Source organism: Pipistrellus hanaki (assembly GCF_964339955.1).
Source record: "Pipistrellus hanaki genome assembly, chromosome: X".
Classification (NCBI taxonomy): domain Eukaryota; kingdom Metazoa; phylum Chordata; class Mammalia; order Chiroptera; family Vespertilionidae; genus Pipistrellus; species Pipistrellus hanaki.
Window position 1 is genome coordinate 65,310,614 of NC_140524.1, and position 26,085 is coordinate 65,336,698.

Genomic DNA, 26,085 nt, shown 5'->3' on the forward strand with positions numbered 1-26,085 from the left:
TCTTTTGAAAATATTCTATTTAGGTCCATTGCCCATTTTTTTATTTGATCATTCATTTTCCATTTCTTGAGTTGTATAAGCTGTCTATAGATGTTGGAGATTAAACCTTTATTAGTGGTAACATTTGGAAATATGTTCTCCCATACAGTGGGCTTTCTTGTTGTTTTGTTGATGATTTCTTTCGCTGTAAAAAGGCTATTTATTTTGATGTAGTCCCATTTGTTTATTTTCTCTTTAGCTTCCATTGCCCTAGGGGCAGTATCAGTGAAGAAGTTCTTTTAGCATATGTCTGAGATTTTCCTGCCTGTGGATGCCTCTAGTATTTTTATGGTTTCCCATCTTATGTTTAAGTCCTGTATCCATTTTGAGTTTATTTTTATGTATGGTGTAAATTGGTGATCTAGTTTCATTCTTTTGCATGTGTCTGTCCAATTTTCCAAACACCATTTATTGAAGAGACTGTCTTGACACCATTGTATATTTGTGCCTCCTTTGTAAAATATTAATTCAGCATAGTGATTTGGGTTGATATCTGGGTTCTCGATTCTATTCCACTGATCTATGTGTCTGTTCTTGTGCCAGTAGCAGGCTGTTTTGAGAACAGTGGCTTTGTAATACAGCTTAAAGTCTGGTATTGAGTTCCCTCCTACTTTACTCTTCTTTCTCAGGATTGCTGTGGCTATTCAGGGTCTTTTATTGTTGCAAATGAACTTTTGGAGAGTTCTTTCTAGGTCAGTGAAATATACCGTTAGTATTTTAATGGGGAGTGCATTGAACCTATAGATTGTTTTAGGAAGAATGGACATTTTGATGATGTTGATTCTACCAATCCATGAACATGGTATGTTTTTCCATCTGTTTCCATCTTCCTCTATCTCTTTTTTCAGTGTCGTGTAGTTTTCCGCATATAGGTCTTTTACCTTCTTAGTTGAGTTTATTCCTAGGTATCTTAATTTTTTTGGTGCAATGGTAAATGGAAATGCCTTTTTAGTCTGTTCCTGCAAGTTCACTATTGGTGTATAGAAATGCCATAGATTTCTTGGCATTAATTTTGTATCCTGCTACATTGCCAAATTCATTTATTAAGTCTATTAGATTTTGATGGAGTCTTTTGGATTTTTATGTACAATATCATATCATCTGCAAATAAGGATAACTTTACTTCTTCTTTTCCAAGTTGGATGCCTTTTATTTCCTCTTCTTGTCTAATTGCAATGGCTAGTACTTCCAGTACTATGTCAAACAGGTGTGGTGAGAGTGGGCATCCCTGTCTTGTTCCTGTTCTTAGAGGGAATGGTTTTAGATTTTGCCCATTGAGTATGATGTTGGCTGTGGGTTGATCATATACAGCTTTTATTATGTTGAGGTATGATCCTTGTATTCCCACCTTGTTGAGAATTTTTATCAGGAAAGGGTGTTGGATTCTATCAAATGCTTTTTCTGCATCAATTGATATGACTATATGATTTTGATCTCTCAATTTGTCTGTGTGATGTATCATGTTTACTAATTTGTGGATATTGTACCATCCTTGCATTCCTGGAATAAATCCTACTTGGTCATGGTGTACAATCTTTCTGCTGTTCTGCTGGAACCGATTTGCTGTAATTTTGTTGAGGAATTTGGCATCTATGTTCATGAGGGATATTGGCCTCGAATTCTCTTTCATTGAGTTGTCTTTATCTGGTTTTGGTATTAGAGTGATGCTGGCTTCATAGAAGGAGTTTGGAAGTGTTCCTTCCTCTTGAATTTTTTGGAATAGTCTGAGGAGGATAGGTTTTAGTTCTTCCTTGAATGTTTGCTAAAACTCTCCTGTGAAGCCATCTGTCCCTGGACTTTTGTTTGCTGGAAGCTTTTTGATGACTGTTTCAATTACTTCCCAAGTCTCTGGTCTATTGAGGTTTTTAGATTATTCCTGATTGAATTTTGGAAGGTTGTATTTTTCTAGGAATATGTCCATTTCCTCCTGGTTGTTCAGGTTTTTGGAATAAAGTTGTTCATAGTATTTTGTAACAATCCTTTGTATTTCGGGAGGGTTTGTTGTTATTTCTCCTCTTTCATTTCTGATTTTGTTTGAGTCCTCTCTCTTTGTTTCTTGGTTAGCCTGGCTAGAGGTTCATCAATCTTGTTTATCTTTTCAAAGAACCAGCTCTTGGTTTCGTTGATCTTATGTATTGTTTCTTTGGTCTCTATGTCGTTTATCTCTGCTCTAATTTTTATTTCCTTTCTTCTGCTTACACTGGACTTTTCTTGTTGCTCTTTTTCTAACTCTTTGAGTTGTAGAGTTAGATAATTTGTTACCGTTTTTTCTTGTTTTTTGCAATAGGCTTGTAGGGATATTAACTTCCCTGTCAAAACTGCTTTTGCTGTATCCCATAGATTTTGGATCGTTGTGTTTTCATTGTCATTTGTTTTCAGGATGTTTTTAATTTCTTCCTTGATTTCTCTGGTAACCCAGTCCTTGTTTAATAACATGGTGTTTAGTCTCCATGTGTTTGATTTCTTTGGATTATTTTTATTGTAGTTGATTTCCAGTTTTGTGCCACTATGATATGAGAAGATGCTTGATATGATTTCTATCTTTTTGAACTTGAAGAGACTTTGCCTATGTCCCAAAATGTGGTCTATCTTTGAGAATGTCCCATATGCACTTGAGAAGAATGTATATTCTGTGGCTTTGGGGTGGAATGTTCTGAAGATATCGATTAATTCCATCTGGTCTAGCGAGTCATTTAGGATTGATATTTCTTTGCTGATTTTTTGTTTAGATGATTTGTCAAAGGGTCACAGTGGGGTTTTAAAATCTCCTACTATGATTGTATTGCTATTAATCTCTCCCTTAATGTCCTCCAGCATTTTTTTTTAATGTATTTGGGTGCTCCCATATTGGGTGCATATATATTTACCAGGGTTATTTGTTCTTGTTGGATTGCTCCCTTTAGTATTATGAAGTGGCCTTCATTATCTCTTTTTATGTCCTTCACTCTGAGATCTAATTTGTCAGATATAAGTGTTGCTACCCCAGCTTTTTTTTCATTTCCATTCGCCTGGAAAACCTTTTTCCATCCCTTCACCCTCAGTCTGTGTCCATCTTTTTTTCTGAAGTGGGTTTCTTGTAGACAACAGATATATGGTCTTTTTTTTTATCCAATACGTTACCCTATGTCTTTTGATTGGAGCATTTAGTCCATTTACATTTAAAGTTGTTATTGATAGGTACTTATTTGACGCCATTTTTATTCTATACCCCTGTGTTCCTTCTTCGCTTATTTCTTTATTTTTACAGTAGACCCTTTAGCATTTCTTGCATTGCTGGTTTGGTGGAGATAAATTCCTTTAGTCTTTTTTGTCTGTGAAGCTCCTGATTACACCTTCAATTTTGATTGATAGCCTTGCTGGGTACAGTATTCTTGGATTCAGACGCTTCCTTTGCATGACTTTGTATATTTCATCCCATTCCCTTCTGGCCTGATAAGTTTCTGTGGAGAAATCAGTTTCTAGTCTGATGGGGGTTCCTTTATATGTAACTTTCTGTCTCTCTCTGGCTGCTTTTTAAATTCTTTTTTTTGTTGTTGTTATTTGCCAATTTAATTATAATGTGCCTTGGGGTCGGTCTTCTGGGGTTCATTTTGCTTGGGACTCTGCGAGCATCTTGGATTTGTGTGGGTTTTTTCTTCTCTATCTCAGGAAAGTTTTCTGTCATTATTTCTTGAAATATGTTTCCCATGTCTTCCTCAGTTTCCTTTCTTTCTGGAACCCCTATTATTCTAATATTGTTTTGTTTTGTTTTGTTTTGTATTGTCCCAAAGTTACCTTAGGCTCTCCTCCTGCTTTTTAATTTTCTTTTTTAGAAGCTTCTATAATTGGGTATTTTTTTTCATCTTGTCTTCTAGCCCTCTGATGCGGTCCTCTGCTTTTTCTAGTCTGCTCTTGTTGCTTTCTATTGAGTTTTTCATAGTAGTGATGTCATTTTTCATTTCTTCTTGATTCAACTTCATTTCCTCTTGGTTCTTCTTCATTTCCTCTTGGGTCTTACTTATATTGTCAAATTTGTCTTCCATTCTTTTTAGCCATTTTATGATCATTACTCTGAATTCTTCTTCTGGTAGGTTGCTTGCCTCTAACTCGTTTACTTCCTTTTCTGGTGATGCCTGCTTTTCTTTCATTTGTGGGCTGTTTCTTTGTCTCCCCATGGTTTCTCTTTTCAGGATGTCTGGTTATGTAGATCTCTCTCTCTTGCGTTGATTTAGAGGCACAAAATACAACACAACCAGGTACAACACACAAGGCACTGAACAGAAATGTATTTGCAATATTAATAACCAACAATAAAGTTGATCACTAGGGAAAGGCAAATTAGGGGATAGGCGAGATAGAGGAAGAATAAAAAGAGAAGACAGAGGGAGCAAAAGAAATATGAGTGTTGAGATGGAATTGGGAAACAGGGAGAAGGAAAAGAGAGAGAGAGAGAGAGAGAGAGAGAGAGAGAGAGAGAGAGAGAGAGAGAGGGAGAGAGAGAGAGAGAGACTTAGAGATAAATGGGTAATAAACTATATATATGGGGAGAGAATTTCAATAGAACAACCACTAACCCCAGCAAATGCTGTCAGCAGTACCTGGAAAATTATACAATCTACAACACCCCCTAATTTCCATCAAAGGAAGGGAAAACAGAAGTAAAAACAAACAAACAAAAACCAATCAAATAAAATACCAAGCAACAGCAACAACAAAATAAGCAAAATACTCTCACTAAAAAGTATAAAAATACAATATAATCAACATTCCCCCAAGCATCATCAAAAGTACAGTGAGAAAAGCAATTTTTTTTTTGCTAGTTAATACAGCTCAGAGAGGGGTGTGTGTGCACTTAGCACAGGGTTATTGGAAATTAGATATATAAGTAGGGTAGAAATTTTAGCAGGGGGGGAGATAGAAAGAATAAGTAAAATCTAAAGCAGGAAAGGGTAAGATAAACAGGATTTCAAAAGAGGGAAGGTTAGAAAGAGAGAGATGGTGTAAAGGTCGTGTTGAGATAGGGTTAAACAATGTTAAAGGAGAAATGAAAATAAAATGAACACTAATTCCAATGTAAAATGAAGAGAAAATAAAATGGCACTTAAAAAATTAAAATAGCAGTAGTAATAATGATTGAACCTAAAAATGTAATAATTAAAAAGTTAAAATCAAGTGAGGAAAAAAGGAAAATATTTGTTTCTTAAATAAAAGATGCAAAAAATGAAAATAAAATAAAAGATAAAAGATTTAGCAAAAAGAAGTGTGCAGTTGTGAAGGCCATTCACTTCTTCTGTTATTCTGTTTGGTACGCCTGTTTCAAACAGTATTGCAGTTCCCTGCGTTCTGCTGCACCTCTGTGTCGTAAACCAGTCCTTAATTTTAAAATGGCGATTCCTTAGTTTCTTGGTTTTTGATAAAATAAAACTAAGAATAAACACAGTTAGTTTGTACTCCAGCCCCTAGGTGGCAGTGTTTCTGGATTGATGTCCCTGTCTTTTTGGCTGCTCTAGCCTTCTTTTTCTATGGCACTCAATACCATTTATTTATTTATTTATTTATTTATTTATTTATTTTGCCTGGGAGCTGAATCCTGGATGGTTTCTTCCTGCTCTGCTTCTCAGCTTCCAGAAAAACAGTTTCCCCCTGCTGTCTCTTAAGGCCAGCCAATCTAGGTTATCTCTCGTTTGTAATCAGAAGGAAAGGGTTGTGGAGGAACCAGCCTACGTGCGCAATGGGCCAGTCTGTGTGCACTTACAAACAGACTGCTTTCCAACTCCTTTGTTCTCCCTCCGTGTCGGATCAGAATGGGTTGCTCCCTAGAGAACCCCACTATTAGCAACGTTGGGGACCCCCGTCCACTCTCTTAAATCACGCCAGACCCAACAGCGGGGGGCTTTTGTGGACACAGATTTCCTCGGTCCCAGTGAGTGCTTTTGCCTCTGCCGCCACAGCGGCCGCAGCTTCTGTGGCTGCCGCTTTCGCTGTTGTGACAGACACCCCACGTTATCCCGGCAAAATCCAACCTTTCTGTGGAATCCGCGTGTCCGCACCGGTCGGGGCCCCCACAGTTGTGATTTTTTCAGGTGTCAGGTAAGATCCCCAGTTGCAGCACTGATATGGTTGTGAGAGGCAGCACGTACAAGTGTTTACCTTGCCGCCATCTTCCAGCAAAGGCTCTATAGTAGGGGACTTTAATACACTACTGGCATCACTGGATAAATCCTCTCGACAAAAATTCAGCAAAGAAATGGCAATTCTAAATAACTCACTAGAGCAGATGAACTTAATTGACATCCTCAAAACATATCACCCCAAAGTCACGGAATACACATTCTTCACAAGTGCACATGGGGCATTTTCAAAAATAGACCACTTATTGGGTCACAAGCAAAGTCTCCCTAAATTCAAGAAGATTGAAATCATATCAAGCATCTTCTCAGATCACAATGGCATAATATTATAAGTAAACTAAAACAAAACCAATCCAAATATTCAAACACTTGGAAGTTGAATAGCATGTTATTAACCCTTTGCACTCCAAACCATTCTGGACATTGGCTACCAGCTACTCGACGCTACTTTGCGGCGGAGTGCGTTGAAATAACTCAATTCCCCGTAATCACTAATAAACTGCAATGTCCCCTGAGAGGGGACATCCGAGTGATATGCTAGAATTCTGATGTCCCCTGAGAGGGGTCAGCGGAGTGCAAAGGGTTAAGCAATTATTTAATTACCAAATAGATCAAAGAAGAAATTAAAAAATTCAAAAAACTATTGACAGTAAATACACAGGAATCCAAAAATCTATGGGACACAATGCAAGTAATCCTGAGATGTAATTTTAAAGCTCTACAGACCTAATTTAAAACACACACCCTCTCTCTCTCTCTCTCTCTCTCTCTCTCTCTCTCTCTCTCTCACACACACACACACACACACACGAAAAAATAGTAAAAAATCATCTAAATCTACAACTTATAGAATTAGAAAGAGAGCAACAAGAAAAGCCCAGAGTGAGCAAAAGGAGATAATAAATATCAGAACAAAAATAAATGACATAGAGACAAGTGTATATATATATATGTGTGTGTGTGTGTATATATATATATATATATATATATATATATATATATATATATATAACCAATGAAACCAAGAACTGGTACTTTGAAAGAATAAACAAGAATGATGAAACTCTAGCCAGGCTCACCAAGAATCAAAGAGCGAGTACTCAAATAAACCAACTCAGAAAATAAAGAGGCTAAGTAACAACGGACCCCACAGAAATACAAATGTTTCTTAAAAAATACTATGAACAGCTCTATGCTAACAAACTAGACAACATGTAGGAAACGGGACATATTCCTAGAAAAATACAACCTTCCTAAACTCAATCAGGAAAAAAAGAAAAATCTCAATAGGCTAATAAATATGAAAGAAATTAAAGCAATCATCAAAAAGCTTCCAGGAAAAAAAAAGCCCAGTGCCAGAGACTTCACAGGGGAGTTTTAGCAAACATTCAAGGAAGAACTAAAACCTATCCTCCTCAGACTATTCCAAAAAATCCAAGAGGAAGGAACACTTCCAAACTTCTTCTATGAAGCCAGCATCACCCTAATACCAAAACCAGATAAAGACAACTCAATGAAAGGGAATTACAGGCCAATATCCCTCATGAACATAGATGCCAAAATCCTCAACAAAATTCTAGCAAATCAGCTCCAGCAGAACATCAGAAAGATCATACACCATGACCAAGTAGGATTTATTCCAGGAATGCAAGGATGGTACAATATCCGCAAATCAGTAAACATGATACATCACATAAACAAATTGAGAGATAAAAATCATATAGTCATATCAATTGATGCAGAAAAAGCATTTGATAGAATCCAACACCCTTTCCTGATAAAAATTCTCAATAAGGTGGGAGTACAAGGATCATACCTCAACGTAATAAAAGCTATATATGATAAACCCACAGCCAACATCATACTCAATGGGCAAAAACTGAAAGCATAAGAACAGGAACAAGACAGGGATGCACACTCTCATCTCTCCTGTTTGAAATAGTACTGGAAGCATTAGCCATTGCAATTAGACAAGAAGAGGAAATAAAAGGCATCCAAATTGGAAAAGAAGAAGTAAAGTTATCCTTATTTGCAGATGACATGATATTGTACATAAAAAAACCAAAAGACTCCATCAAAAATCTAATATTAATAGACTTAATAAATGAATTTGGCAATGTAGCAGGATACAAAATTAAGGCCAAGAAATCTATGGTATTTCTATACAGCAATAGTGAACTTACAAAAACAGAGACTAAAAAAGCAATCCCATTTACCATCGCACCAAAAAATCTAATATACTTAGGAATAAACTTAACTAAGGAGATAAAAGACCTATATGCAGAAAACTACATGACACTGAAAAAAGAGATAGAGGAAGATGTAAACAGATGGAAGAACATACCATGTTCATGGATTGGTAGAATCAACATCATCAAAATGTCCATACTTCCCAAAGCAATTTCTAAGTTCAATGCACTCCCCATTAAAATACCAATGACATACTTCACAGACCTATAAAGAACACTCCAAAAATTCACCTGGAACAAAAAAAGACCCTGAATAGTCACAGGAATCCTGAGAAATAATAATAAAGTAGGAGGGATCTCAATACCAGACTTCAAGCTGTATTACAAAGCCACTATTCTCAAAACAGCCTGGTAGTGGCACAAGAAGAGACGTATAGACCAATAGAATGAAATAGAGAACCCAGATATTGACCCAAACCACTATCCTCAATTAATATTTGACAAAGGAGGCACAAATATGGAGTCAAGACAGTCTCTTCAATAAATGGTGTGGGGAAAATTGGACAGACACATGCAAAAGAATGAAACTAGTTCACCAACTTACACCATACTCAAAAATAAACTCAAAATGGATACGGGACTTAAACATAAGATGGGAAACCATAAAAATACTAGAGGAATCCACAGGCAGCAAAATCTCAAACATATGTCAAAAGAACTTCTTCACTGATACTGCCCCTAGGGCAATGGAAGCTAAAGAGAAAATAAACAAATGGGACTACATCAAAATAAAAAGCTTTTTTACAGCAAAAGAAACCATCAACAAAACAACAAGAAAGCCCACTGTATGGGAGAACATATTTGCAAATGTTATCACTGATAAAGGTTTAATGTCCAACATCTACAGACAGCTTATACAACTAAATAAAAGGATGATAAATGATCCAATTTAAAAATGGGCAATGGATCTAAATAGAATATTAAAAAAAAAAAAAAAAAAGACAGAAGGAAGGCCAAGAGGCACATGAAAACATGCTCAAAGTCACTAATTATCCGAGAGATGCAAATCAAAATGACAATACAGTACCATCTCACACCGGCCAGAATGACTAACATCAACAAATCAACAAATGACCAGTGCTGGAGAGGGTGCAGAGAAAAAGGAACCATCTTGCACTGCTGGTGGGAATGCAGACTGGTGCAATCACTGTGGAGAACAGTATGGAGTTACCTAAAAAAACTGAAAATGGAACTCCCATTTGTCCCAGTAATCCCACTCCTAGTAATATATCCCAGGAAACCAGAAACACCAATCAGAAGGGAAATATGCACCCCTATGTTCATAGCAGCACAATTTACAATAGCTAGGATTTGGAAACAGCCTAGATGCCCATCAGCAGATGATTGGATCAAAAATCAATGGTACATCTACACAATGGAATACTATGCTGCCATAAAAAAGAAGGAATTCTCATCATTTGCAGCAACCTGGATGGAATTGGAGAACATCATGCTGAGGGAAATAAGCCAGTCTACACCACATGACCTCACTCGTTTATGGATAATAAAGAACATTATAAACTGATGAACAAAAAGATAGATACAGAGACAGTAAAACAACAAACAGACTGTCAAATTACTGCGGGGAGGATAGGGAGATATGGGGGAGATAAGAGATCAACCGAAGGACTTGTATGCATGCATATAAGCATAACCAATGGACGAAAAACTCGGGGGGGGGCATGTATGGGAGTGGGTTGGAGGGCAATGGAAAGATATGTACACATATAATACCTTAATAAAAAAAAAAAGAAAGAAAATACTTTAAAAAAATACTGAGGGTATTATGAAGTCTTCATCAAGGGATCCCCTGAAATGAGTGACATCAGGTCATTTACTGTAAGGAATGGTTATTCAGATTTAGGAATAGATTTGGACTGAAAAACAAAAAATACTGGAGAGGCTGCATCTGCCCATGAGGAAGCCGCTGCCACCATTACTGCAAAGTTGATTAAGGAGAAAAGATACCATTCAAAGCAAGCCTTCAGTCATGATAAAACTTCGCTCATCTGAAAGATTCTCAAGAGAACCTGCACTCATAAAAATGCAAAGGAGGCACCAGGACATAAAACATAGAACAGTCAGACTGCTCCTTTTGACTTCCATATTCTCACACTTTATTTATGAGAAGTAAATTGCTTGTCTCATTACCTAATAGAGAAACCAACAACAGAAAACAAGTATGATAATTGTTCCTTATAAAAACTCAAGACTCCAGACTCTTGGAAGTTATAGTGTCTGTTTCATTTCAGAATACCCCTGGCTTTTTATGGGCTGTACCAGTATTCTTGCTTCTGACTGAGTTGAGAACGGAATATTGGGTGCATCACAATGAGGTACATCAGCCAATTCCCTTCTGCCCCTCTCATGTGAAGACTGTCAAGCTATAACAGTTATAAACACAGCTTGGTAGAGTAAAAGAGCATGAGTGTTTCTGATGGGGATTAGGAAGCAGAGTTCTGTTTACTCTGTTCCTGTAGCTCACGCAGATTCAGCAAGTAATCCTGCAAACTTCAGTCACTGTCATGTACATTGGGGCTTGGAATTAATGCCAACAATCATTAAAGTCATTGTTCTGTATGGGGGAAAATATGGAAGGGCAGATTAATTCATTATGTGACAACACTGTAGGGCATATGATAAAGCCAGGCACAACACACAAACAACACAAATGCTTTCACAAACAAAACCAAAAATTATTTCCCTATGTTCTAGTAACATAATCAGAAAACATGAGTGACAGCTATCTTGTTTATGCAATAGTTCCACCAAGATTTCATCTCAGCAGTAAAACAAACAAACAAAAAAACACTTATAAAAGAGTCCTGTTAATAGCAGGCAATTCACCTGATCATCCTGAATCTGTTTTTTATGAAAAGGAAAATGTCAAAGTTTTAGTTTTACCTCTAAATAAAACCTCATTGCTTGAGCCCCCTTAACCAGGGTATCATTTTTGTCAAGGCAATAAACACACACCTGATATTTGATTGCATTCAATCAGTAATTGATGGATACCTTAATCTGGACATAATGCAGTCCAAGAATTCATTTACTAATGCTGATGCAGTAACATTCACCAAAGCTGCAATGAAGGAACTAAAGTGGAAAACTATAAATGCCTGCTGGAAAAACTTATGGACTGAAATTGTGAATGGGGGTGAGGGAAGGGGACATATGTAATACTTTTAACAATAATGATTTAAAAATAAAGGCTTCCAGGGATTGATGGAGAAGTCAGAAAAAAACATTCACACAGCAAGACATGTTGGTGGGGAAAATTTGCTGACATGTTTTATGAAGTTAAAGAACATATCGAAGGCCATCAAGTGTTAACAAAAGAGGATTCAGAAAAATTTGTTGAGTTATCTACAGAGGAAAAGGAAGATGAAGAAACTGAAACAGAACCAGCAATGTGGACATTACTAGCATTTGCTGAAGTGTTTCTAATTGCAGGCATTAAAGGACAAAATAAAGAATATGACCTTCAGATAAAACTCAGATTAAAGTCACCCACATGATCACCAAAGGATTACCTGGACAGCAGCACTTCCATGAGTTAAAATAAAAAGACAACAATTTCAGATCGCAATGTTCTTCAAAAGGTTTCAGAAAAAAACAAAACTTTAAATATTGGAGATTCCCAACCATCAGCATCATCTGCTTCTGATATGCATCCATGTCATGGCACAGTGATCCAGGATCACTCAAACAGAGGAATCTCCTTGCATATCATCAGGTCAGTAGTAGCCTAACATTACAACACAGTGTCTATATCATTCACCTCAATTTATCCCACCATGTAGGCATTTTATCATTTCACATCATGAGGAGAGTGAGTACAGTACAATAAGATATTTATGAGAAACTACATTGACATTAATTTTGTTACATTAAATTGTTATAATTATTCTATTAATTATTGTTAATCTCTTAGTGTTCCTAATTTATACATTAAATTTATCATAGGTATGTATGTATAAGAAAAGCATATGGTGCTATCAGGTGATTTCAGGCATGAACTGCGAGTTTTGGAAAGTATCCTACCGTAGGGTGACCTACTGTAGTTCTTCTGAAGTTTATCATAAAGCACAAACAACTGTAGATGAGGTGTAAATTAACACAAAATGTGGAGACATACATAATGACTTTATAGTATGCATTAATTGCTACTTCATGTCTATCCCTATGTAGTACTGACTCCTCCAAATGCTGGATATACTCAGGTTGATATTATGACTATAGCTGTTATATAAACCCTATACTAAATGTAGGTGCTCAGAAAAATACTATTGTTTTTGTGTCAGAGAGCCTGGGACAAAAGGCAGGCAGGTAAATTGAATAGGAAATAGTTGATTTAGCAAGTACAAATTGCTCAAACCTTGCAAATTCCCAGAAGAGTCTGTTTTCATCAATAGCCCTTATCCAACTGCTGGACATTAAGGTCTTGGAGTGTTTTAACTCATAAAAGGTTTTTTGCACACTTGGAGCTTCTTTGAACCACACTGGACCAATGTCTAGATAGTTTGTGTAAATAATGAAATTTAAAGTGATCATTTGCAGGCAGTATGCCTATGTGATCAAGCCCCAATAAAAACTCTGGAATCTTATGCTCAAGTGAACTTCCCTAATAGACTATAATTCACACCTATTGCTACACTTTGTAAATACAAGAATTAAGTATATTCTGTGCAGTTCCACTGGAAGAGGACACTTAGAAGCTTGTGCCTAGTTTTCTCCAGATTTTGCAGCATGCACCTAATTCCTTCTGCTGATTTCTCTTTGTATCATTTTTTTTTCTGTAATAAATCATAACCATAAATATAGTGAATTCTGAGTCTTATTGAGTCCTGGGAGCGGTCATTGGGATCCCCTGCACAGGTATACTAATAATATTCAATTAATATAAAAGAATGCAGTAATGGAGGAATAAAGCAGGTATGTAAGACATATAAAATAGCAAAATTACAGATATAAATCCTACTTTATCAGTAATTAAATATAAATAAATAAATAACAGGAGGCTTATCAAAAACATACAAGAAAGGCAGTGAAGCAATGTCAAAGTACTGAAAGAAAGAAAAGCTGCCAACCTAGAATTCTATACTAGTGAAGTATCTTTCACAAATAGAGGTGAAATGGAGACTTTTTTCTGACATAAAAGCTGAAAGACTCCATTACTAGGAGAGCTACATCATGAGAAATGTTAAAGGAAGTAATACGGATAGAAGGAAAATAATACCTGATGAAAATCTGGATCTACACAAAGAAATGAAAAGTACCAAAATGGATAAATAATAATAACTTTTTTTTCTTATTTCTTTTACATCTTTTTACATCTCTTTAGTAGCACCAAGGCTGGGGGGATGGAAGAATTTTGTTTAAATTCTTTTATTATACATGAATAGATTGTGATAAGTTAAAGGTGTACGTAAACCCTAAAAAAACAAGAAAGCATTATATCTATTGTAATAAGCCATTAAGAGATAAAATGGAATGATAAATATTATTCAATCCAAATCAGTGTAGAAAAAGAAGAAAAATTGAATAAAAAAACAAATGGGCCTATCATGACCACAGACAATGGGATGGTGAAGGCCTGGGGTGGGGGCGGGGGCAAGGGCGGGCTGGAGGAGGTCAATGGGGGAAAATGGGGGTCATATGTAATACTTTCAGCAATAAAGAATTATTTTTTAAAAAGGACAAATGGGCCTAATAGAAGGCAAATATAAATAGCAAGATGGTAGGTTTAAAACCATTCATAACAATAATAACATTAAATAGGCAATGTGGGTAAATGCCGGTATTCACCAGCCCTCACAACCACATCAAAATTACAAAACAACCATCATTAAGAAACACCTGAAATCTGGCTGAACTAGAAAAGTTGTCCTCTTTATAGGACATTGATGGCATTAACAGTACTTAGCCCTTCCTTGTCAGCATCCAGACATTCTTGGTTTGATCTATGTAAGTTAAAGTTACAAATGCAGGAAATGCCCCACCATTTTTGCACTGCAATACCCTACCAGCACTACATAGGATAGGAAATGAATTGGGAAGAACATAATGGCTTGACTGAAAAAAAATAAAAATAAATAAATAAATAAATAAATAAATAAATAAATATATATATATATATATATATATATATATATATATATATATATATCTCCTATATAATAAAAGGCTAATATGCAAATTGACCAAACAGGGGAATGACTGGCCGCTATGATGCACACTGACCACCAGAGGGCATATGCTCAACACAGGAGCTGCCCCCTGGTGGTCAGTGCACTCCCACAGGGAAAGCACTGCTCAGCCAGAAGTCAGGTTCATGGCTGGCGAGCACAGTGGCAGTGGCAGGAGCCTCTCTTGCCTCTGCAACAGCACTAAGGATGTCCGACTGCAGGCTTAGGCCTGCTCCCCAGAAGGAGCAGACCTAAGCCAACAGTCGGACATTCCCCTAGGGCTCCTTGACTACAAGAGGGTACAGGTCAGGCTGAGGGACACCCCACCCCTCGAGTACACAAATTTCATGCACTGGGCCCCTAGTATATATATCCTGGGTCTGCCAATTGAGTGAGGATATTAAGGAAATGTAAAATATAGGGAAGAATTTTTTTTCATCCTCTCTCAAGTTACCAGCATGGAAATTAATTAGTAGAGGAAGGTGAAAACAGCTACAAAAATGAAAACTCCCTGGAACTAAAAGCAAACTACACAAAATGCAAACTATACTGGGCCAAAGAACTTATTCCCATTTGAGTTTATTTGTGGCTGCAAGAGAAGTTAATAAATTAGGGAACAGTTCAATGTACTGAGGGGTAAGCAATTGACATAAAGTATTATTAAAGTATTTTCCAAGAGTTGTGTGTGTTTCATTGTTGAAAATGGTGCTGACAGTCAAGAAAGAATCAAATAAAATAAAGAAACCTCAAATCTTTTCTTTTTACTATATCCACTTCCAAGTTACAAAACATCTTTAACACAATTTTCTGCCAGTTCTCAAGTGAATCAGTAAAACAGATAGAAACTCAAAATATAACCATTATATTACACAAGATAATTAACTTTACTTTAACAACTTAGTCAGTTCCAAAGTATTTCTGTCCAAAATGTGTAGGTGCAACAGGATGAACTTCAGTAGTTAAAATTGTGATATCTGGGAACTCTTGAATGATTGATTTGGCACCTTCAAAAAAATAAAAGGAAGAAAATTATTAATGCAGGATTTCTGGTAACATTAGTTCAAATTCAGGAATTTTACAGTCATTCATTAGGCCTCATATTGACAGAGGATTGAGAGCAATGACCTTCAAGTACCTAGTGAGATTTGGTCTCTTAGTTTTTAATGTCTGATATCTGAAAAGCTTTGATAATAGTCAGATTATACCTTCGCTCACTCACTAATAAATTCTTACAATCAATTATTCATATCCATGATTTGAAAAATATATTCCATTATAGCAACTTCCCCCCTGAAGAGTCTTTTGTTTTGTTTTGTTTTGTTTTGTTTTGTTTTAAAGGCAACTAGAATAAAGAAAAAATAGTTCTTTCTGAAAGTAGGATGATATGTAGGCTGATGGTTTCTCAACTGGAACACTGTGAAAGAAGTGCAAAGACTTATGTCAGAGCAAGCTAGCTTTTAAGAAATTAGTATTCTAACTTTTGCTGGCGGGGGGGGGGGGAGGAATAGAAGGAGGGAGCAGGGAAAGAGTATAGCTAGTATCCCATTCAAACTAAAAAGCCATCGAAAGGCTGCCAAAGAATATGATTTTTTCATCTGTAATGTTAAAGAATAGTATAATATTGTAATGTATACTATTAGAACTAACACAGTTAAGTTTCTACAAAGGCAGACAACCCAATAATTATTTGGTTATCTCAATGTTTACAATGCCACCTGTGATATATAAAAAGATGACCAAGCAAATTACCCCTTGTCACCATCAACATTTGAATTACAGATAATTTTTAAAATTATAAAACAGCAAAATAATCAACGGCCTACTGAGCGTAGCCCTCCCAAAATGGATAATCTATAACCGATTCAGGGTTGGCTGAAACTTGGAACCTTTGGAAATGAGGAAATGCCCTAACTAGAAGTCATATATTTCTCTTTCTCTTCAATTATGAAGCAAATACAAATTCACTGTAGAACATTTTGAAAATAAAAGTTAAAAAATAAGTCACTTAGAATCCTACCAACCTAAGATAACCACTTTAACATTGTATGTGCATTTTAAAATGAAAATTGAAATAATATTACACATCTGTCTAGCTTCTCTTGCTGAGGAAAGATTTATTAGGTTCCATGTTAAATCTAAGTCTAATTTTGGTAGTCATAATAGTCATAATTTGTATTAGTCATCTCAGAACTTGGTAATAACATTTAACACTATTTTAATGCTGTTATTTTTTTTATCCTGCTCTTACACATTCACCACATGGATTTTTTATGTCATTGTTTTTCAAAAACATTATTTTTTAAAAATTTCTTTGATTAAGGTGTTTCATATGTGTCCTTATCCCCCCCCCCCCCCCCCATACTCTCAACTCCCTGTTGTCTGTGTACATTGGTAAAAACATGATTTAACATTTTCATAATATTATATCATTTGAATATATATTTATTTAACCATTTCCTTATTGTAAGTCATTTACATATTTTCAAATTGTTTTCTTACATGAAATATTTCTATATGCATCTATGATTATATTATTAGGATACTTTCATAACTGTCCTAGATTGCATGGGGGGAAAAAGTAGAATCTTAAATTAGGCTTACCTTCCTCAAGAAATGGAGAACATATAGTTTTCTCACGAGGTCCTTTGAGCAGAAGTTTAACTTTAAAAATTTATGCTCTGGCCGAGACCGGTTTGGCTCAATGGATAGAGCGTCGGCTGGGGACTGAAGGGTCCCGGGTTCGATTCCGGTTAAGGGCATGTACCTTGGTTGCGGGCATATCTCCGGTGGGGGGTGTGCAAGAGGCAGCTGATCGATGACTCTCTCTCATCGATGTTTCTAACTCTCTATCTCTTTCCCTTCCTCTCTGTACAAAATCAATGAAATATATTTTTTTTAAAAATTTATGCTCTGCTTCACATTGCAAAGCTTATTTAAGTAAGACCACAGGGTTATCTAGAACCTCGAATTTCTTGATATTTTGGAGCAGTTCTTGGGCTCATATGAGGAACCAGGAGATATAGAGACCTTTTGGCTATTTACAGGCTCTACCAAACAGAGCCCCTAGGAAAATAATCACAATCCCATTCCATGGGGTTAGTTCATACTTTTCCATTTGAATAACATTAGAATGGTGTAAAATAATATCACTAGGCTTACAGATAAGAAACGCAAGTTTTAACTACCAAAATTAGATTTAGATTTAATGTGGAGGCAAATAAATGTTTTATCAGGACAAGAGGCTGGACAGATGCATACTTACCCACTCAAAGACCATCTGGAGCCCAGCTACTACCTCATGCTAAACTTACCATGAGGAGCCGAAACCGGTTTGGCTTAGTGGATAGAGCGTCGGCCTGCGGACTGAAAGGTCCGGGTTCGATTCCGGTCAAGGGCATGTACCTTGGTTGTGGGTTGTGGGCACATCCCCAGTGGGGGGTGTGCAGGAGGCAGCTGATCGATGACTCTCTCATCGATGTTTCTAATTCTCTATTCCCCCTCTCTTCCTCTCTATAAAGAATCAATAAAAAATATATTTTAAAAAAATTAAAAAAATAAACTTACCATGAGGAGTGGAGAACAGACTGAGTAGGATGATAACACTGGGTTGGACTCCATGTTCGATAAGCACCTTTACAGCTTCAATTACAGTATTTCCAGTGCCTAAAATAAATGACAACCAAATTAACTGTCAACTTTAACATTTTTTCTCAAAATGAATTTGATGCTTAAAGTAAAGGCAGTTTAGTAATCTAACATAAGACATCACTAGGCAAAGTTTCATTATTTTTAATGATGGATATGAAACATACACTTTACAGTTTTCAAAGACACAACAAGTCCAAAATTTATTCAGTATTTGAGATATCAAATATAACACCCACCCTCTATCCCAACCCCAGGAGACCATGCCATGATCTGAGTAAGCTTAGAAAACAAAATACAATGAGAAAAAAATTTACCTCCGGAGATGATAAATCCTTGAGAAAATCATTGCTATAACTCATTGGGCTAGAGAGGGGACATATTTCAATATATTTTCTGTGTTCTATATATTTTGCCTCATTAGATCCGTTGCTTCAATGTGTTCATTTTAAGAAAGAAGCTCTTTGGAACTAATAAAGTTTGACTAATGTATATTCTCTTATTACTCAATAAAAATTCTCCAGTGAACTGCCCAGGGCAACTCCAAATCTAAGTGAGAAAAAAACATTTAGAAACAGTTTTTGCCTTATAAATGGTACCCAGAAGGTAGGCACTAAATTGAATTTAAACTCTAACCAAAGGTTACGGATTTAACTCAAGCCACTCACTGAGAATTGGGTACATCAGAAGGACTTTTCTCCTATAAATGTCTGGAGGGAACTTGGCATAATATACTTTGGCTCTTTGTGTCTCCTCATCACTCTGAATCAGGATCTTTCCAATACGTATGGACCGACAGCAATCTCGTAAACCTTGTTCCATTGCCTCACCTTGAAGAAGATAATAAAAAAGTAAAGAAGAGGTTAGGGAAGATATAGTGAAAGTCCAAAAATAGGCCAAAGCAGTGTCTATGACTGTTATTAACATAAAAAGGACATTGTCGAGACAGAAGAAATACTTCTTAAACTAACAGCTTTGCTTCTGATATGTTTATATTTTATACTTAATGCAGGTCAATGAAACTAGATAAGTTAGTTTTATTGCTGGTTTGAAAATTTTCTATGATTACAGGGGGGGGGGGAAAGTATTTTGTTAAGCTGCTCCCTGAGCTTTTCCAATATCAGGAACATTTTACTCTTATTACTGAAGGGAGCCTTAAAACCACCTAAACTTGTTACTTTCATCTAAAAAATATAAAAGGTTTATGGAAGAATGAAGGCAACAGACCTAAGATCTCCTTTTAGATCAAGGTGGCATTAGGAGACATCATTCAGCAATGACTTTAGTGGCAAAGGTTTTGCTGACAATTAATGGAAAAATAGTGCATTGTTCCCTCTCCCATGCCCTAGAGCAGTGTTTCCCAAGTGTGGTACGCGTACCCCCATGGGTACGGGAAGAGTTTGGTGGGGATATGCACTGCACCGTGCTTAGCTGCGCCTAATTCTACGTTCTCAGGAGTTCGAGGGGTATTCCGCATTATGAAAATTATAGAAGGGGTACACATGTCAAAAGTTTGGGAAACACTACCCTAGAGAACCACAATAAACAAACTAACCAACCAACATGGAGCTATTCTGAGTCTGAATTCTTTTAAGGAAGTGTTTGCCAAAAGTCAATCATGTCATACTACCTTCAAGAGTTTAGGCTACAGCAGAATTCTACTTGTATTATTATTAACCTAATATTTTTCTTTAAGTTAATCATTTTGTTTGCATGTACTTTAAGAAGAAAGTTTATAATCACTGCTCTAAGCATAGAAATAGTTTCTAACATATATGAAAATTGACCAGTAGCTCGTAAGGTTAAAAACAACTGTGTCTATGCATCACCCATGGTCATCTGGTATACACTAGGCATCCAAGGACCACGCTGCTGCCTTAAGGCAGGAGCTGGACTGAAACAGAAGAAATTGTAACTGAGAATTCCATATCCATTATCTTTACCATTATTAAAAGACTGAACAACATTATCCCAAATATCTTAATACAAGGAAGCTTAAACCTCCTACTTTAATTCAAGTATTCAGTTGTTCACAAATAGAAGGTTATAGCCAGAGGAAAAAGGGGCAAGTTTATATGTGGTGTTCAAAAAATAATAATAATAGCCGAGACCGGTTTGGCTCAGTGGATAGAGCGTCAGCCTACGGACTGTAAAGGTCCCGGGTTCGATTCCGGTCAAGGGCATGTACCTTGGTTGCGGGCACATCCCCAGTAGGGGGTGTGCAAGAGGCAGCTGATCGATGTCTCTTGCTCATTGATATTTCTAACTCTTGGTCTCTCTCTCTCTCCCTCTCTGTAAATCAACAATAATATATATAATAATAATAATAATAATAATAATAGTCCACCTGTTTCCACTGCAAGCAAGTGGGGCTTCCACTGTATCTTGTGGGGGAAAAAATCAAATTGCTGAATAGAAATAATCATCCCCAAGTAAGACATATAGGTTCCAATTACAGGCATGTGATTTCACTGCACAAAGGTTAGTTTATAAAGGTAATCAGTTGTAGTCAAACCAAATACAATATTTATTACATCAGCAAAAACTGTAAATACCTAGAGTTAATGACAGTTAGTGATTTTGCCTACATGGTCACATACTCATCTAATATAAAACTAAAATTACTAAATTGGTCATTCAGTCCAGCTCAAAAGAAATAAAAAACAGAAAAAATAATTTCTCCAGCCACGTATGCAAAGTTCTGTGGGTTTGAAACTGTACCATCACTCAAAAGTCTTCAAGCTGTTCTATTCTCTCCAACACAGCATTATCGCATCCTCCTGTCCTCCCATCCTCCCCTGAATATTTGTTAAATCTTTATTGTTGAAAGTATTACAGATGCTTCACCTTCCCCCCTGCTTACTCCCCACCACCTGGTCCCCACCCGACTCCGGGCCTTCAGCACCCTATTGTCTGTGTAAACGGGCAATGCATATTTATATATATAAAAGGCCAAGTGACTGACCACTTGTCTAACTGTGTAACCGACCGGCGGGTACACATGATGCGCATTTTCAATTTAAAAATAAACACTGATTTGCGCATGCGCGATACATATAAGGCTCCCATCGAAATTTTTTTAATTTCACTTTATTGTTTAAAGTATTACACATAATAGTACATATATCTCCTTTTATTCCCCATTGACCTTCCCCCAGCCTCCCCTATTCCCTGTCACATGCCCTCATCCCATTACCCCAGTGTCTTGTGTCCATTGGTTGTACTCATATGCATGCATACAAGTCCTTTGGTTGATCTCTTTCCCAACCTCTCCAACACCCCCCAGCCTTCCTGCTGTAATTTGACAGTCTGTTCAATGCTTTACTGCCTCTGTATCTATCTTTTTGTTCACCAGGTTATAATGTTCTTTATTTTCAATAAATGAGATCAGACTGTATTTTTCTTTCATTGCCTGGCTTATTTCACTTAGCATAATGCTCTCCAGTTCCATCCATGCTGTTGCAAATGGTAGGAATTCCTTGCTTTTATAGCAGCGTAGTATTCCATTGTGTAGAAGTACCATAGTTTTCTAATCCACTCATCTGCTGATGGGCACTTGGGCTGTTTCCAAATCTGAGCTATGGTGAATTGTGCTGCTATGAACATAGGGGTGCATATATTCTTTGTGATTGGTGTTTCTAGTTTCTTGGGATATATTCCTAGGAGTGGGATTACTGGGTCAAATGGGAGTTCCATTTTCAGTTTTTTGAGGAAACTCCACACTGTTCTCCACAGTAGTTGCACCAGTCTGCATTCCCACCAGCACTGCACGAGGGTTCCTTCTTCTCTGCATCCTCGCCAGCACTTGTCGATTGTTGATTTGTTGATGTTGGCCATTCTGACAGGTGTGAGATGGTACTGCATTGTCATTTTGATTTGCATCTCTTGGATAATTAGTGACTTTGAGCATGTTTTCATGTGCCTCTTGGCCTTCCTTCTGTCTTCTTTCAAAAAGTTTCTATTTAGCTCGGTTGCCCTTTTTTTTATTGGATCATTTATCTTCCTTTTATTAAGTTGTATGAGTTCCATGTAAATGTTGAAGATTAAACCTTTATCGGTGATAACATTTGCAAATATTATCACTGATAAAGGTTTTTTTGTCGCTTTGTTGATGGTTCCTTTTGCTGTGCAAAAGCTTTTTATTTTGATGTAGTCCCATTTGTTTATTTTCTCTTTGGCTTCTATTGCTCTAGGAGCGGAATGAGTAAAGAAATTGCTTGGACATATGTCTGAGATTTCGCTGCCTGTGAATTCCTCTAGTATTTTTATGGTTTCCTGTCTCATATTTATGTCCTTTATCCATTTTGAGTTTATTTTTGTGTATGGTGTAAGTTGGTGGTCTAGTTTCATTCTTTTGCATGCTTCTGTCCAATTTTCCCAACACCATTTATTGAAGAGACTGCCTTGACACCATTGTATATTCATGCCTCCTTTGTCAAATATTAATTGAGCATAGTGGATTGGGTCAATATCTGGGTTCTCTATTCCATTCTATTAGTCTATATGCCTCTTCTTGTGCCAATACCAGGCTGTTTTGAGAATAGTGGCTTCGTAATACAGCTTGAAATCTGGTATTGAGATCCCTCCTACTTTATTCTTCTTTCTCAGGATTGCTGTGGCTATTTGGGGTCTTTTTTTAAATTATTATTCCAGATTAATTTTTGGAGAGTTCTTTCTAGGTCTGTGAAACATGCCATTGGTATTTTAATGGGGAGTGCAGTGAATCTATAGATTGCTTTGGGTGGTACAGAAATTTTAACGATGTTGATTTTACCAATCCATGTACATGGTATGTTCTTCCATCTGTTTATATCTTCCTCTATCTCTTTTTTCAGTGTCCTGTAGTTTTTCACATATAGGTTTTTTACCTCCTTAGTTAAGTTTATTCCTAGGTATTTTAATATTTTTGGTGTGGTGGCAAATAGGTTTGCTTTTTTAGCCTCTCTTACTGTATGTTCACTATTGGTGTATAGAAATGCCATAGATTTCTTGGCCTTAATTTTGTATCCTGCTAAATTGCCAAATTCATTTATTTTATTATTTTTTTAAAATATATTTTGTTGATATTTTACAGAGAGGAAGAGAGAAGGATAGAGAGTTAGAAACATCAATGACAGAGAATCATCAATTAGCTGCCTCTTGCACAAGCCCTACCGGGGATGTGCCTGCAACCAAGATACATGCCCTTGACCGGAATCGAACCCGGGACATTTCAGTCCGCAGGCCAACGCTCTACCCACTGAGCCAAACCGGTCTCAGCAACCAAATTCATTTATTAAGTCTAATAGTTTTTTTTACAGAGTCTTTAGGGTTTTTTATGCACAATATCATGTCATCTGCGAATAAGGAGAGTTTCACTTCTTCTTTTCCAATTTGGATGCCTATTATTTCTTCTTGTCTGATTGCAATGGCTAATACTTCCAATACTAGGTGAAAGTGGGCATCCCTGGAGCCAAAGTTATGCAGTTGGGGTGTCTGCAAGCAGTTATTCAGGGAGGAAATTCAGAATTTCCACTGCAGGGCAGCACACCCTTGTCTGTACAGAATCACACCAGCGGGGGCTCCCAGTGTCTCCCAGGTGCTGCCTACGGAGTGATGTGCCCTGGATGTCTGTGCAGCTGGAGATGCGCAAATGTGGGGTCCAGAGTTCTACCGCTGGGGAAAGGGAAGATGCACTTACTGCTGTGGGAATGGTGCACCTTTGGAGGTGGAGGTCCCAGGATTTGCGGGTCTGCGGCTGGGGTAGCAGGATTTTGGCTATAGTGGCTGCTGGGTCGCAAGCAGTGTGAAAGTCCTGACTGGATGGTGGTGCTCAGGAATTCCTAAAAAAGGCCTCTGTCCCCTTCAAGATGGCGTGGGCTCCGTGCCGGAGTCCTGCAGTCCAGGAGATGCCCCCACAGTGGTAGTCTCTCCTTATCTAAGAGAGCCTGGTCTGCCCACCCCTGCTGGTCCTGCGAGATTTAACTGTTCCTTACTCACTCACACATGCACCACACACATCCACACACTCTCCTCTCATACCCTCATTCACTCACTTCCTCTTCCTCACCTCTGTCCTGCCAGCCACCATCTTTTCAGTCCCAAATTAAACTCCCATCGAATTTCTTAATAGTATTACTCCTTCAGGAATGCTGTGTCATAAATTAAAATTGAAAGTAGGTGCAATCATCATGCTATTGAATACTCTTAAGAATAAATGGGATATTTGTAATGGTACTAGATTTATTATCAAGATTGCAACCTAACATAATCGAAGCTGAAGTATTAGCAGGATCTGTGGAAGGAGAGGTTGTTCTGATTCCAAGAATTGATTTGTCCCCATCTGACACTAGCCTCCTATTTAAATTAATTCAAAGACAGTTTCCTGTGATGCTAGCATTTGCAATGACTATTAATAAATCACAAGGACAAACACTAGGCAGAGTAGGAATATTTTTACCTGAACCTGTTTTCGGACATGGTCAGTTATATGTTGCTTTCTCTCGAGTTCGAAGAACATGTGATATTAAAGTTAAAGTTGTAAATACTTCATCACAAGGGAAATTAGTCAAGCACTCTGAAAGTGTTTTTACTCTTAATGTGGTATACAGGGAGATATTAGAATAGGTTTAATCAATTTTATCAGTCATTGTTTTTATCAATGTTTTTATATCATCTTTGTTGTTGTTATATCATGTTCTTATTGTTTCTTTATTAATCCATTTATATATTATTTTCATACTAGAGGCTCAGTACACAAGATTCATGCACTGGAAGAGGGGGTCCCTCAGCCTGCCCTGTGCCCTCTCTCAGTCCGGGACCCTTGCTCCTTACCACCCACCTACAGCAGAGGTGGGAGAGACTCCCACCACTGCTGTTGCACTGGCCAGCCATGAGCCCAGCTTCTGGATTAGCAGTGTTCCTCCTGCGGGAGTATGCCGACAACAGGAGACAGCTCCTGCACTGAGCATCTGCCCCCGGGTGGTCAGTGCGCATCACAGTGACCAGTCATTCTGCCATTTGGTCAATTTGCATATTAGCCTTTTATTATATAGGATACATTTTACTAATTTTCTTTCATCTTTAATACTTCTATTATACAGACAGGATGAATAGTGATATTAAAATATGTCTTCTAATTAATTTTCTTTCAATATGCATGAATCTGTGCACTGGCCACTAGTAATGCATATAAGTTCTTAGGCTAATTTCTTCTCTTCCCCTTTTCCCCTTCCCTCTGAGATTTGTCACTCTTGTGTCATGTATTCATGCCTCTGATTCTATTTTATTCATCAGTTTAATGTGCTCATTAGATTCCACATATAAGTGAGATCATGCGATATTTGTCTTTTTCTGACAGGCTTATTTTGCTTAGCATAATCATCTCTGGGTCATTTCATGCTATCTCAAAGGGTAAGAGATGCTTCCTTTTAACAGCTATATAGAATTCCATTGTATATTTTACTACAGGTGTGTGTATGTGTGTTTTTTTTTAATTTATTGTATTCTTGAGAGTATTACAGATATCCCTCATTTCCCCGCTGTGTCCCCCTCCACCCATCTCCCACCCCATTCCAAGCCTTCACCTATCTATTGTCTGTGTCCATGGGCTATGCATATATACATGTAAATTATTTGGTTAATCTCTTCCCACCCTGCCTTCCCCCTTACCTCTGAGATTCATCACAGTCTGTTCCATGTATTCATGCGTCTGGCTCTATTTTATTCATCACTTTATTATATTCATTAGATTCCATATATGATTGAGATCATGTGACACTTGTCCTTCTCTGACTGGCTTATTTTGCTTAGCATAATACTCTCCAGGTCCTTCCATGCTGTCTCAAAGGGTAAGAGATCTTTTTTTTTTTTTTT

The 26,085-nt window shown here is 37.2% G+C and overlaps 1 protein-coding gene across 1 annotated transcript in view; it reads right to left on the reverse strand.

Moving 5' to 3' along the window:
• Positions 1–15,322: 15,322 nt before the first annotated feature.
• Positions 15,323–26,085, reverse strand: part of UPRT (uracil phosphoribosyltransferase homolog) — a 29,159-nt gene continuing 18,396 nt past the window's right edge. Inside the window, exons 5-7 of the mRNA XM_084869744.1 lie at positions 18,900–19,061; positions 18,151–18,249; positions 15,323–15,590 (exon numbers count right to left, since the gene is read on the reverse strand). Coding sequence (XP_084725870.1) covers positions 15,484–15,590; positions 18,151–18,249; positions 18,900–19,061 — 368 coding nt within the window. The 3' untranslated portion in view covers positions 15,323–15,483. The remainder of the gene's footprint in view (positions 15,591–18,150; positions 18,250–18,899; positions 19,062–26,085) is intronic.